The sequence below is a fragment of the Sminthopsis crassicaudata genome, chromosome 3 (assembly GCF_048593235.1).
Source record: "Sminthopsis crassicaudata isolate SCR6 chromosome 3, ASM4859323v1, whole genome shotgun sequence".
Classification (NCBI taxonomy): Eukaryota; Metazoa; Chordata; class Mammalia; order Dasyuromorphia; family Dasyuridae; genus Sminthopsis; species Sminthopsis crassicaudata.
In genome coordinates, this window is record NC_133619.1 from 215,307,001 (window position 1) to 215,320,586 (window position 13,586).

The 13,586-nt window shown below is 34.1% G+C and overlaps 1 protein-coding gene across 4 annotated transcripts in view; it reads left to right on the forward strand.

Annotated features, from left to right (window-relative positions):
* CLTRN (collectrin, amino acid transport regulator) overlaps positions 1-13,586 on the forward strand; it is an 87,284-nt gene that overhangs the window by 55,863 nt on the left and 17,835 nt on the right. For all 4 annotated transcript variants that reach the window (XM_074299925.1, XM_074299926.1, XM_074299927.1 and 1 more), the window contains one exon: positions 8,924-9,037. In XM_074299925.1, the coding sequence (XP_074156026.1) occupies positions 8,924-9,037 (114 nt within the window). The remainder of the gene's footprint in view (positions 1-8,923; positions 9,038-13,586) is intronic.

Below are 13,586 nucleotides of genomic sequence, written 5' to 3' on the forward strand. Positions count from 1 at the left end.
TTTCTAGATAATATATTGGGGGGAAATATGGTAACTAGCTGTTTTTTATCATTTGTTGAGAAATTTAGGTAAGGTATAAAGGAAAAACTTCCTAACAAAGTTATTTACTCAAGGAATAAGTTATCAAAGAATACATTGCAGTACATAAATTTAGTTTAGTTCCAGAAATCTCTCTGGTTTATCCATAGAATTTCTTAAAATAACTAGGCCCCCAAACTCATGATTTTTAGTAAGAATGGTGAAAAATTTTCCTAATCTGAAATAATCCTTTCAGAGTTAAGAAGTTGAGTAGATTTCTTCCTCTGCCTAGTCATATGCTTGACCTTGTGTTACTAAGTCTTGTGATAGAAAGAACAGCCTTGTGTTGATCCATGATAAAGAGATTAGTAGCCTTGTACAACAGACATCTATTTAAGTGTCCTCTGCTATTTTTGATTTCCAAAAATAATAGTTGGATTTTGTGTGTGTGTGTGTGGTTTGAATGGATATGCTTCTTTGGCTTCCTAGATATATAGTGTCAGTAGAGCCAAATCTTAAAGTATTAGACTAACACTTCTTATTCTAAAAGATAAATTACATTTTCATATTTTGGGGATGAATGGAATGGCTTATGAAATTGATATTGCTTTAATGATATTTGCCTATTAAAATAATTTCAATAATTTTTTGAAGAATTATGTTTCATCTGATGCATGTTTAAAAATATGGTAAAAAATGTGAAAATTATTGGTACAGATTCTCAATTTTCAGTTTTACTGAGAGCATCATACGTATATGTGCATATATGTGGAAAAAAGCTTTCCCAGGATAGTTAAATGCTTCCTTCGGTGTAGTTAAATTCCTCTTTCTGTGTGTGAGTGTGTGTGTGTGTGTGTGTGTGTGTGTATGTGTGTGTGTGTGTATGTGTGTGTTTTGTCATTCCTGATTCTGTATGCTTTGTTGGCTTTTCTCCTGCTATATATCCAGAATGGATTGATTTTCATTATTTTGGGAACAATGTCTCTGAGTCAGTGAAATATATGGTTATTTCTAAGCCAGTAGAGATTCATATGTTATAGATGGGGAAAAAAAAATTCCTAGTAAAAATGATATATTGATTTAATAGTTATGATATTTTGATTTACACAAGGCCAAAGTAGCTGAAATCTACCTCTACTCCATTTCCCCTTTTTTTCCCCCAAAGTAGCTAACTAGATAAACCTAAAAACTTTGTGATGGAGTAGGGAAATAGTGGCAATAGAACAAGACGGATAATTTTTTGGAGGTTTTTTTTTGTGTGTTTGTTTTTATAAAACTGGCTTTGAAATAGAGAAAACAATGAAATTAAAAAAAAAAAACTTGCTATACTGTACACAATACAGTGGTGTGAGAAGTTTCTCACTTATTGCAATGTATCAATAATTCAGTCTTAGCTATCTGAGGTTAAGAGAATTTAGGTCTTTTGCTTATATCTTCTTGATTCCAAATCCAAAATTGTAAGTATTACTCATACCCTGATCAACTATCTTTTAATACAAAGAAGGGACACTAGTAGCTTATATCTCTTTTTATTTTTCAAAGGGCTTTTCACATCCATTAGTTTATTACTAAGGTAACAAATCAAGTCAACATTGCAAAGTAATTAATTGCTCCATTTAAAGTTGTACTTGAATGTTCATTTCACTCTGTCCAAACCAACTTGTGCTATAATTCATTCTCTTCTTTCAAGCCATTTATTTAAAATAAATAGTTGTCATAGTAGTAATGGGAAGCTTAGAAATTAGGCTTATTTAGAGTATACTGTGTTGTTAATAACAACATAAAATAGACAGGAAAGAATTATGGAAACTTAGAAGTTATATATATGCTAAACATGCAAAACAAAGTACATCATACATAACACACACTTCTTAAAAACCAACTCAGAATAAAAAAGAAAAATGGCTTCTCTAGAGATTACATAATGCCCCCAAAATGAGCAAAACACTGATTGACTGACATTAGTTATTAAAATAGGATATTATAATTTTAGAAATGAAAAGGAGTTCTGAGATCATGCAATCCAAACTTTTAGTATTCAGACATAAAAACCAAGACCACTGAGAAATAATAACTTGCAGAGTCTTAGGGAATATTACTGGCTATTCTCCTGATGGCTATTCCTAGATTTCTCTTACCACACTACATATCCAGATATAAACAACTTCCTTCCAAAGTTCTACTTAATTTGAATATTTTCTATAGCCTTAGAACCATTTAAAGAATTGTTGTGTTTTTGTGTATATGTAAAATATTATTTTATTTGCAGAAGAAATAAATAACTTCTCTTCTTCAATTAATGGTCTTATTAAAACATGCTGAATAAGTTGCAACTCATTGCAATTAATCTGTAATATAGAGCAGTAATAGAAGTTTAACATTTTAATCTTATTTTTATTGATGTCTTCAGTTTTTATATACTTTCATTTCTGAATCAGCCTCTTTTCTACCAATGAACTATCTTTTGTAATAAAGACTTTTTTAAGTTAAAAAAAAAAAGCAGTTTAGCAAAACCAAATAACACATTCACTATATATGCAATGTTTAACACCATAAAACTTCTATAAAACATGGAAATAAGTACATTTGCTCAATTCTTCTTTAGGACTAAAGTTAACTATTATAATTATGCATTATTCAGTTTTGCTTTTTTGTTCTATGGAATAATTATATAATTTGCGTCAAAAGATTAACCACTGAAGAAAGAAGGATGGCCTACTCACTCACTGTATCTTAGAGAGAGTAATTCTAAACTATAACCCTCTCTTCCAATTTGAGATCTCTGTCAGGACTGTCTTGGAAAAGGTTGATCATGCTGCCAACTCAAATCGAGCACATATGCCTTGCTTACTCCTTCTATGCAGATCAAATAGCTATGCAGAGGAAAATTTATTAATTCAAGACAGAATAAAATGATGATAAATTATCTAAGGTAAGAAACTGATAGTACAAATACTATTAGAGAAATGAAAAGAAACTTTGAAGTGAGAGAAAAAGCTAGAGGCTGGGGATACTCTCTTCATGATGTACTAAGTGGGCTTTTCCACCTGGTTTGGTGAAGAGTGTCTGATATAGACACTCTTCATTATGGGACCAAAGGATCCACTGTCTTCTCAAATTTCCTGAGTCCTTCAGTGCTGAGACAGTAAATGTAGCCAAAAATAAACATTCAGGAAAGCTTAATACATGCTCCATAAGATATACTCCAGTCCTACTCTTGCTACAAATCCCAGATATTTTCTGCAATTTCTTAGGTGATATTTTAACTGAATCATCTAGCTAATTTCCTTTACTCTCCAATTCCTTTCACCTGCATAGATATAGCTTTGTATTTCATTGTAAGGTCTTTTAGGAATTTTCCTAAATTGAGCTAAGCTCAATAATTCTACCCATAGAGATCATTATGGAGCAATATCAGAAGAAATGGAGGAAGAAAATTTAACATTCTACATGATAATAAAACCAGATATTTTAGTTTTTAAGAAAAATAATTTTAAGAGGGCATAAAACTGAAATTAAACTAATAAGAGAAGTATTCTTTGTCGTTAAAATAAAAAAATATATTGTGCTTGAATAATCTTCAGAGAAAGAAAAATAATAGTGTTCTAGTTTTAGCTGTATATGGGATATATAGTCTTGTCCCTCCAGAATGTTTGTCAATACTATTCCCTTCAATTGAGATAGTATGTTTTAATAGTGGGTGTCCTCTGTGGTTTATGTATCAGGAATAACCACAAGCTAATATTATTTGCCATTGTTTCCATTTTCCACTTTTGCAAAATCATACATTGATTTTATCTTTTCTCCTTTAAAATGAATAGAACCTTGTATTGCTTGCCATCTAGGGAAGGAGGTGGAAGGAAAGAGGGGAAAATCTGAAACACAAGGTTATGCAAGGGTCAGTGTTGAAAAATTGTCAGTACATATGTTTTGAAAATAAAAAGCTTTTAAAAAAAAAAAGAAAAAGAAAAAAAAAGGAATAGAACCATTTTCTTCTCACCCCAAAGCATGTGCACTTGTGATATTGGGAATCAATATACTTTCTTACTATATTTAAAGTCTTGTTTAAGAATTACAATAATTTCCCTGTATATTCTTCTCCATCCCCTTCCCCCATACACACACACACACACACACACACACACACACACACACACACACATACACATTCCAGAGCTCTCCTTTGTAATAAATATGAAAATAGTTCATGCTAAGTATATTGTGGTTGATGTCTCAGGGGATTCTTTTAGGTGTTACAATAGCAATGGCAGCCCATAAGTTCTCTCCTAGCCAGCTTTTCACAAATTTACAGATAGATTTAATTAATTCATTGACCATCAAATTCTTGTAAAATATGGTTTTTCCACCAGATGGTGCTACACTCAAGCCACCAGCCAATAAATTTTATGTGCCTCCTAGTGCCTCTTTCTCAAGGGTCTAGTATGTGCATCCATCAGTGGGCTTTTAGCTTGAAAACTCTTAAACTAATCCTCACTCACTATCCAACCTCTACTTACCTATACTTCATATTAGACAATGTTCGAAATTCAGTATTGACAAAAGTGAAATGCCCAATCCAAATTATTAGGAAATTTATAAATTATAGGAAAATGTCTAGGACTTATCCTTGGCATTTGGAAAACTAAGTCTGATTAGTCCTCTATATTTTATATTATACAGGCAATTGATGTTTTGTACATATTGTTTATTTTGCACACGCACACACACACGTCTTGGTTTGCACAAAAATAAAAAAATAAAGTGCCCTCTAAGGTCCCTTCTAGTTCTAAATCTATGATTCTAGAATGAAAAAATGATTAAGAGCTACATTGTGGAGCAAATTGGTTGTTTGCCTCCTTCTGATCTTCTTTAGCTGTTTTTACCCTCCTGTGGTACCCAGAGCATTATTCCAAATCCTTCTAGCATCTGCAGCTTTTGGAGAGATTATAGGAAAAGGTTGTGCTTGTAGGGACCCTGAAGATAATAAATGAGGCCCCAAAGACTATCACCAGAGAGTGCAAGAAGAGGAGAAGGTAGTAAGTACTCTTCATTTTCATTGCTAATGAGACTTTTCTCTGGATACCAGTTCAATCTTTCTCTCCTCTGTTCTTTTTTTGCAGCACTGTTCTGGATCTCTGGAACCTATGGAAACCTGTTGCTTTTCAGTTCTATGATAGGCAAAGAATTTCTGTTTCTCACTACAGTTTCTCTCTTATCTTTTTCCTGGCACTTGAATCAAATAAAAGAACGAAAATTAAAAAGCAAATAGTGGAAGGTGTTTGTTCATTCACATCTGCAACACCTCTCAATCTCTACTTCATTCCTGCTTTGAGTTTGCCCTCACAACTGTCCTGTTTTCAATGTCTGCTTGACTCCTTTTCCCCTGGTGCAATTTTGTTCCCTCAGAAATGATACATGTTTCAGACCCCTGAAACTATTTCTTGAAATAGTCAAGAAAACCTCACCAATATAAATAACTATCTGGTTCTTGTGACATCCATTCTCCCCTCCACTTCTCTTCAGAGAAGAAGAAATGTTTCATCTTCTGTGCTTGAGAGAAAATAGTTTAGAATTACATTTTTTCTACTATAAGATTGTAAAGCATTTGTCTTCACAAGAAGCTTTATCATCTGGAAAACAAGGGCTTTGGACTGAATAATCTCTAAGATCTCTATCAGTTCTAACATTCTATCAATCAATAAATAACACTATGTGCCAGGTACAGTGGTAAATACATACTAAAAAAAAAAAAAAATGCTTATAGTCTGATGGAAGAAATGGCATGCAAACAACTTTGGACCAACAATGACATACAGGACATCAGGATATATTGGAGTTATCAACAGAGGAAAAGCATTAGCATTAAAGGAGATTCCTATTCCTCTAATAGACGTCTACCATGTAGCATAATGGATAGAGTTCAAATAAGAGTCCTCTGAATTTAAATCTGACCTCACTAATTTACTAGCAGTGTGACCCTGGCCAAGTCATTTAATACTGTTTGCCTAAATTTTCTCATGTTAAAATGAGCTGAAGGAGGAAATGGCAAACCGCTGCACTATCTTTGCCTAGAAAATCCCAAAAAGGGTCACAAAGAGTCAGACAGGACTGAAATGACTGAATGGCAAAAAAATGGGACTCTGTGCAAGTTATTATTTCTTCCTGAGCTTTGACTTCCATTGTCTGAATAGTAGAAGTTTGGATTAGATGATCTCAGAGATCCTTTTCATCTATAAAATTTTAATAACCTATTTTAATAACTATTGTCGGTCAGTCTTTTGCTTGTTTTGGGGAAGGCCACATCTGGTGGGATTTTATATTGTCTCTACAGAAATCATTTTTCTTTTTATACTGAGTTGGTTTTTAAGAAATGTGTGTTGTTTATAATGTATTTTGTTTTGCATATTTAGCATATGTAGAACATACTGTGTTGTTAGTAACAACATTAAATAGACAAGGAAGAATTATGGAAACTTAAAATTATATAATGGAATTTAGAGTCAAAAGGAATCTTAAAAATTGCTGTGAGCAGATCTCAGGCATCTGTGAATCTGATATGAAATGGTCTATAATCTTAATTTTTTTTTTTTTTTTTTTTTTCTGAGGCAATTGGGATTAAGTGAATTGTCCAGGGTTATGTAGCTAGGAAGTATTAAGTGTCTGAGGTTGAATTTAAACTTAGATTCTCAGGGCTGATGTTGAATCGTACTACAGATAAATATTGTGCTCCCAAGATTCCTAGAATATAATCTATGTATTTTATTTTATGCATTTAAAAACATTGCTTGATCAATTCTGACAGACATGGCTTGTGAGGTTATTCAGGCCAGTTTCAATGGTCTTATGATGAAGACAGCTCTCTGCAGCCAGAGAGAGGACTGTGGGGACTGAGTGTGGATCACAACATGGTTTTTCCCCCCTTTTTTTTATTGTTGTTTGCTTGCATTTTGTTTTCTTACTCATTTTTTTCTTTTTGATTTGATTTTTCATGTGCAGCAAGATAATTGTAGATATATAGAAGAATTGCACATTTTAGCATATGTTGGATTACTTGCCACGTAGGGGAGAGGGTGGGAGAATGGGAGGGAAAAATTTTTTTGAAACACAAGGTTTTATAAGGGTGAATGTTGAAATTTTCTATGCATATGTTTTGAAAATAAAAGGCTTTAATTTAAAAAAAAAAAAAAGGTAAATTTTAAAACAAACAAACAAAAATAACACTGTTCTTAGGAGAGGGCCATAGGGCTCCAACAGAAGTGTTCCATGACAAAAAAAGATTAAGAACTTCTGATCTAGACCTGTCCCTTCATTTATAGATGAGGACCACAGAGGTTACATAATGCAAATTAGGAGTAAGTGTCAGAGCTGGGATCAAAATCCCTTGAATACTGACTCCCAGATTTAATGTTCTTCCCAACAATATATTATCTACTCATCCATCCCAAGCCCAAATCCCTAGGGAATAGAGGCCTATATTGAGGAGATGTGAGATCAATTTTTTTTTTCCTTCAAAATTACACTCCAGGGTTTTTTGTCTAGCTGGGACCACCATTTTGATAAAATCAATCAATCATGCTGCTTGTGTTGTTCCTAGAGGCTGACATATCAAAGATATATAATTATTACCTGAAATGACTACTGGCATCTCCAGTTATTATTCTATGCTTTCTTGTCTCTGTATATTTTTTCATGTTCCCTTCCCCATTGGTCAATAATCTTACCCATACAGGATCTTAAGCTTTAAAAAATGCCTTATGTATATTGTCTCATCAAATCCTCATGAAAACTGTATAAATGAATGCCAACAGATTTACCAGGGAGACCTGGATTCAATTTTTGCTTAAGATACTAGCTACCTGAGCAAGTCCTTTAAAGCAGGAAAATTTATGTTCCTGATTTCAAATCTGGGCTTATACATTTATTACACAGTCATATACTGTGTAAGTCTGGACAAGTCCCTTAAAACTGTCTCAGTTTCTTCATCTGTAAAATGAGCTGGAGGAGGAAATGGCAAACCATTCCAGTATCTTTGCCAAGAAAACCCACAATGGAGTTACAAAGAGTTGGCCATAACTGAACTAAGTGAACAAAAAAGAACAGTACTAATTTACATAGACTAAGGCAAGTCAAAAGCACTGAGCTAAGGTTCTAAGAGTCAAGTTTTTGGCAAGAGCTTTTTTCTTCTCTATTATTTATTTTAACACTTCAAAAAAAAAATCTGTGATTTTGTTGTTATGGAGATTCCTCCAGGAGAAATTGGAACTCCTCATATCTTAGGTAAGGATTTGATGAGCTGAATAAAAGTAAGAGATTTTCTGTCATGCCTAAGAAACATATAAGTTTCACATTGTCTGTGTGCTTAACAGCTATAACAATACAAAATCTGATAGGTTCTCTTATACTGGGGCACAAGCTTGACTACAAGTGATATGGCTATTGCCTGTTGAGCAAACTAGCTAAATTGCCCAAGAGGTGATGAATTCTTTTTGTCCACATCTTCTCTTGGAGATAGTCTCAAAAAGTGTATGTGTGTATAGAAAGGAATAGGGGATTTGAGACCTACATTGCTTAAGGTACTCACACCAATAATATCACAAGTATTTTAAAATAGTGAATTGTTTTGAAGCCTTCCTGACAATTGATTCTTAAGATTTTCCCTGCATTTGTGTCTTATGAACCTCCAGATCTTTCCATATTAGAATGTGAGCTCTTTGAGACCAGAGACTGTACTTGTTGTTGCTAATTTTTTGGGGGGTGGGGTGGGCAGAATTCCTATTGTACCTAAATGAATTTTCATTCATTATAATTATTGGAGACTGGTAATAGCAGCATAAGATATGCTGCTTAATGCCATAAACAACTTAATAATAATGCATTTTCTCTCTTTTTCCTCCAACATTTGCAGAATTTCCAACATCTTGCTTTGCAATGTTACAAAACGAGTATCGTTCTGGTTTGTAGTTACAGACCCTTCTACAAATAAGACACTTCCTGCAGATGAGGTGCAGGCAGCCATAAGGTAATTGTCACTCCATTTTATTTTCTTCTAAACCTATTTTTCTTTGGTGAACAAACATGTTAATTTATCTAAAAATTATTTATATACATGCCAAATAAGTCTATTCTGTTCTTTTCCTCCCTTATATAAGTGGGCCAGGAAATCAAGAATTGCATCCTATTAGACCCAGCTACACCCAGAGAAAGAACACTAGGAAATGAGTAGGACCACAACATAACATTTCCATTCTTTCTGTTATTGTTTGCTTGCATTTCTGTTTTTTTTTCTTCCCAGGTTATTTTTACCTTCTTTCTAAATCTGATCTTTCCTGTGCAACAAGATAACTGTATAAATATGTATACATATATTGTACTTAACATATTTAACATGTATTGGACTACCTTCCATCTAGGGGAGGGGTGGTGGGAAGGAGGGGGAAAGTTAGAACAGAAGGTTTTGCAAGGGTCAATGTTGAAAAATTACCCATGCATATGTTTTGTATATAAAAAGCTATAATAAGAAATAAAATTTAAAAAAAAAAAGAATTGCATCCTGTTAGCTGTAGCTGTTAGACATGACCTTACTCTTCCTTTCTCTCCCCCCCCCATTTTAAGGCATGATATAGTCTATTAAGAAGCAGTGCTTTTGACTTTCTACAATAAATAAATGAATAAATAAATAATTCTCACAATGCTAAAAAAAGCAAAACAATAATGGTTCTTAGCAACCATGCAGAGTTAAATCACATACATTTTAAGGGATAACAGACTAATAGCTAAAAAAGTCGAGTTATAGAACAAAGAACTTCTGTAAAGCACATGTTGTAATTGTAGTTGTTGTTTGTCCTTCATTTTCAAAGAGGACCAATGCCATCATAGGTGCCATGTGTGTAAACTGGATTTAAGTGAGGCAGAATTGTGCAAAGTTGTTAGCTTCACTCTATCTTTCTAAGTCAATGTAGGACTATTTATGCATGACCGATTATGAAGTGATTTTTTTTTTGTCCTAAGCTATGAATTTATTAATGTATGGTTCTCCTACCATTGGAATTCCTTCCCTCCCTCTCCCCCCCAAAAAATTTGGCAGCTATTTGAAACAATAAGTAGGTAAGTATCGCTGTGGATGGAGTGGAGTCAGGAAATCTGAGTTCAAATTTGACCTCATAAACTTACTAGTAGTATGGCCCTGGGCAAGCCACATAACTTAATTTGCCTTGCTTTCCTCATTTAAAAAATGACCTGGAGAAGGAAATGGCAAATCACTGCAGTATCTTTCCCAAGAAAATCTAAAGAGGTCACAGAGAATTGTATATGACTGAAAAACAACTGAAAATTAGAGTTTTCTTTTACTCTCTCATCATGACATTTAATAAACAGTATGTGCTCCATATTTACATATTTAATGTTGTAACATTTTTTTCTGGGCCTCCAACTTCTGACATCCATCTTCTATAAGAATTTTTACTCCATAGTGTGTACTATATGCTGTGATATACCAAAATATTCACTCTTTGAATTAAAATTTAATGAAAATGTTTAGTATAATTGTGACTGGGTCATCTGGCTGGTGGAGCCAATTTAGGATTGCACATTTCAGGGTTATTGGTTTCAGTCACAAAGCAATAAGTGCAATGGGAAAGATAAGAAGATGATGATAGCCTAGTAAGCTAGCCTGGGCTGGATTTTATAGAATCAAGCCTAAGCCTAAGAAAGCCTCTACCTGTTCTAAATTAGTGAAGTAAACATATGGCACAAGGACTGGGGTCTGAGGCTACATAGGATCAAAGATATAAAACTGGAAAGCCCCTTAAGTCATCAAGTCAAGCTCATTACTTTATAGGTGAGAATAAAAAGGTCCAGAGAGATTAGGTAACTCTCCTGTATGTCATTAGGTAGTAAGCAAACGAGCAGGGACTTGAACTCAGGAACTCTGTCTTCAAATGCTGCACCATTTCCATCTTAGCACATTAATATATCAAAATTTTCATGAACCTACTAAAGATGCATCATCTTTTAATAAAAAACAATAGTTAAAATTTATTTAGCACTTTCAATGGGCTAGGCACTTAGGGCTTTCTGGGCAAAGATACTAGAATAGTTTGCCATTCCCTTTTCCCCATCATCTTACAGAGGAGGAAACTACAACAAAAAGGATTAAGGGACTCACCCAGGATCATACAGTTAATTAAGTGTCTAAGATCAGATCTGAACTCAGAAAGAGGAATCTTACTGATTCCAGACCAGGCACTCTTTTCCACTGTGCCATCTATCTGCCCTTTTATTATAATACTTCATATCTTAAGAGGATATTATATTAGGGCTTCCTCTAGCTCCCCTCCCCTCACTTCTTCCCATTAGCAATCAGCCAATTAGTCAATTGAGCGTTTAGCAAAGACATATACTCAAATGACAGAGTAACAAAGCAACCTTATCCCCAGGATTCACTCTCCACAAGTACACATAGTATCCATGGGATGAGTGGAAAAAATTTCAAATACTATAGTTATGAGACATAAATGTAAGACATGTATGATCTCCTGAGATATAATTCTTGGTGCTAGAAGGGCTAAGAAGTTACTTCTCTCTTTGTAAAGTTTTTAACTCAGGTCCCTTGAGTATAGCATCACTGCTGAATTTCTTGGTCTGTCTTTCTCCCTAATGTGATTTTCTTCTCCGCTGCCTGCCGTCACACTTTGAAGGTGTTTCCTCCTTCATTGCCTGCCTCTATGTATTCATGGCTATCTGGAATATGTGTTTCTGCTCAATGTTGAGTGCATTATCTTCTACTGGTCTAGTAGCTTCCCTTCAAAGTTATGTGGTCAATATTGGAGGATGAAAGGATCAGACAGCTAACAATAAGTTAATCAACAAGCATTTATTAAGTATAGTGTTGATTACTGGAAATACAAATATAAGCAAAAAAAATAAATAAGTAGAGATAGTTTCTTCCCTCAAGGAGCTTATACTCTAAGGTGAAAACTGACACAAAATGAAACTGAAAGAGGAAGAGAGAAAGGAAAAGGAGAAGAAAGAGAATATCTATTTGGTACCAGGACATGTTGGAGAACTTCAAAAGAATGCAATCTTGTAGGAAATTATATAAGTGATATTCTGTCCTGTGTTTTATTCATGTAGGTTTTGGGTGCCCATATGGGTTTTGCCTAGATGTGTCTTTGTAAGGTTGTAACTATAATAGAATCTTTAGAGTTTCCTTCTCTTATCCTTCTCCAAAGGAGTCTGATTCTTGCCAGGAAGGAAGTAGGAGCTTGGGGTCTAAAGCTGCCCACTCAGCTCTCCTTAGAGAGAAGGGGGACTAGCTAGAACAAGATTTATCTCCTTTAAATATTGTAATTCATTAAAGCAATGGTAGGTAAATTCTAGCTAAAGAGCCAGAACCAGCCCACCTCCTGTATTTATAGCACTTCCAACTTAAGAAAGGTTGTTTTTAAAAACATATTTTAAAATATTGGCCATAATTTGCTGGTCCCTAGTTGAGAGGAAATAATTTTTAAATTCAAAGGGAAGAAAAGAGAAATTACTTAGTTCTTCCCATTCCATCCCCCAGACACTCTCTCCCCCTGTCAACTCCAAGGATGTAGTCTCTTCCACTCTGAAACTTTTGAAATGTGTCCAAGGCTTAGCTGTTTAAAATCTCCACTAGTGTAGCTAATTTGTTTGCACAGCTAATCCTGTTGTTTCCTTTTTGACTCCATCAGAGAAGTAATTCCACTTCATGAAGGGATCACATTAATACTTCATCATGTGCATCATCTCCATCAACTGAACTAGAGGAGAGAGATCACATACCCTCTCCATTTTATGAAAATAACAAAAATCCAAATCATTTGTACTGACTTCTAGGCAGGATTCATTTTCAATTATCTTGTGGTCAAATAAATTGAACAAATGTAACTAGGAAAACCAATCTATTACTCCTTTAGTTTGTTGTTTCACAACAAACTGTAACAGATCTATAAAGACTAAGGATTGTGAGAAATTAAAGCAATCTGAATGATGTATTACTAATTTATTTTCTTAAATCGCCTGCTTTTGAGCAAAAAAGAAACAAATATTTGGACCTGATTTATGAGCCAAGTAAGTACTCTGAAAGGTTCATTAGTTCAACTTCTTAATTATGTTGCTGGAAACACAAGTTTATACAGGTTAGTAAAAATATAATTATTTCTTTGAAGTCAGAAATTGATTTTTGTAACTTTTTCCTTATCCCCAACATTTGTTACTATTCAGTTGTTTTGGTTTGCTGGTTTCTTTCTCCAGCTCATTTTACAGATGAGGAAACTGAGACAAACAAGGTTAAGAAGTAACCAAGATCACACAGCTAGTATTTGAGGCCAGATTTAAACTCAGGAAGATGACTTTTCCTGACTTCAGGCCAGGTACCCTTTCCTCTGCACTACCTAGATACTCCACTTACCACTTACAAAATGCATAAATGCTTTTTAACTATTGATTGTTGATTGAATTCTAGGACACAGCTGTCCCTAATGTTTAATATTTTTTCACAGTAACATTGCTTCTATGTTGTTCTGACTGGTTACTATATCTTTTAC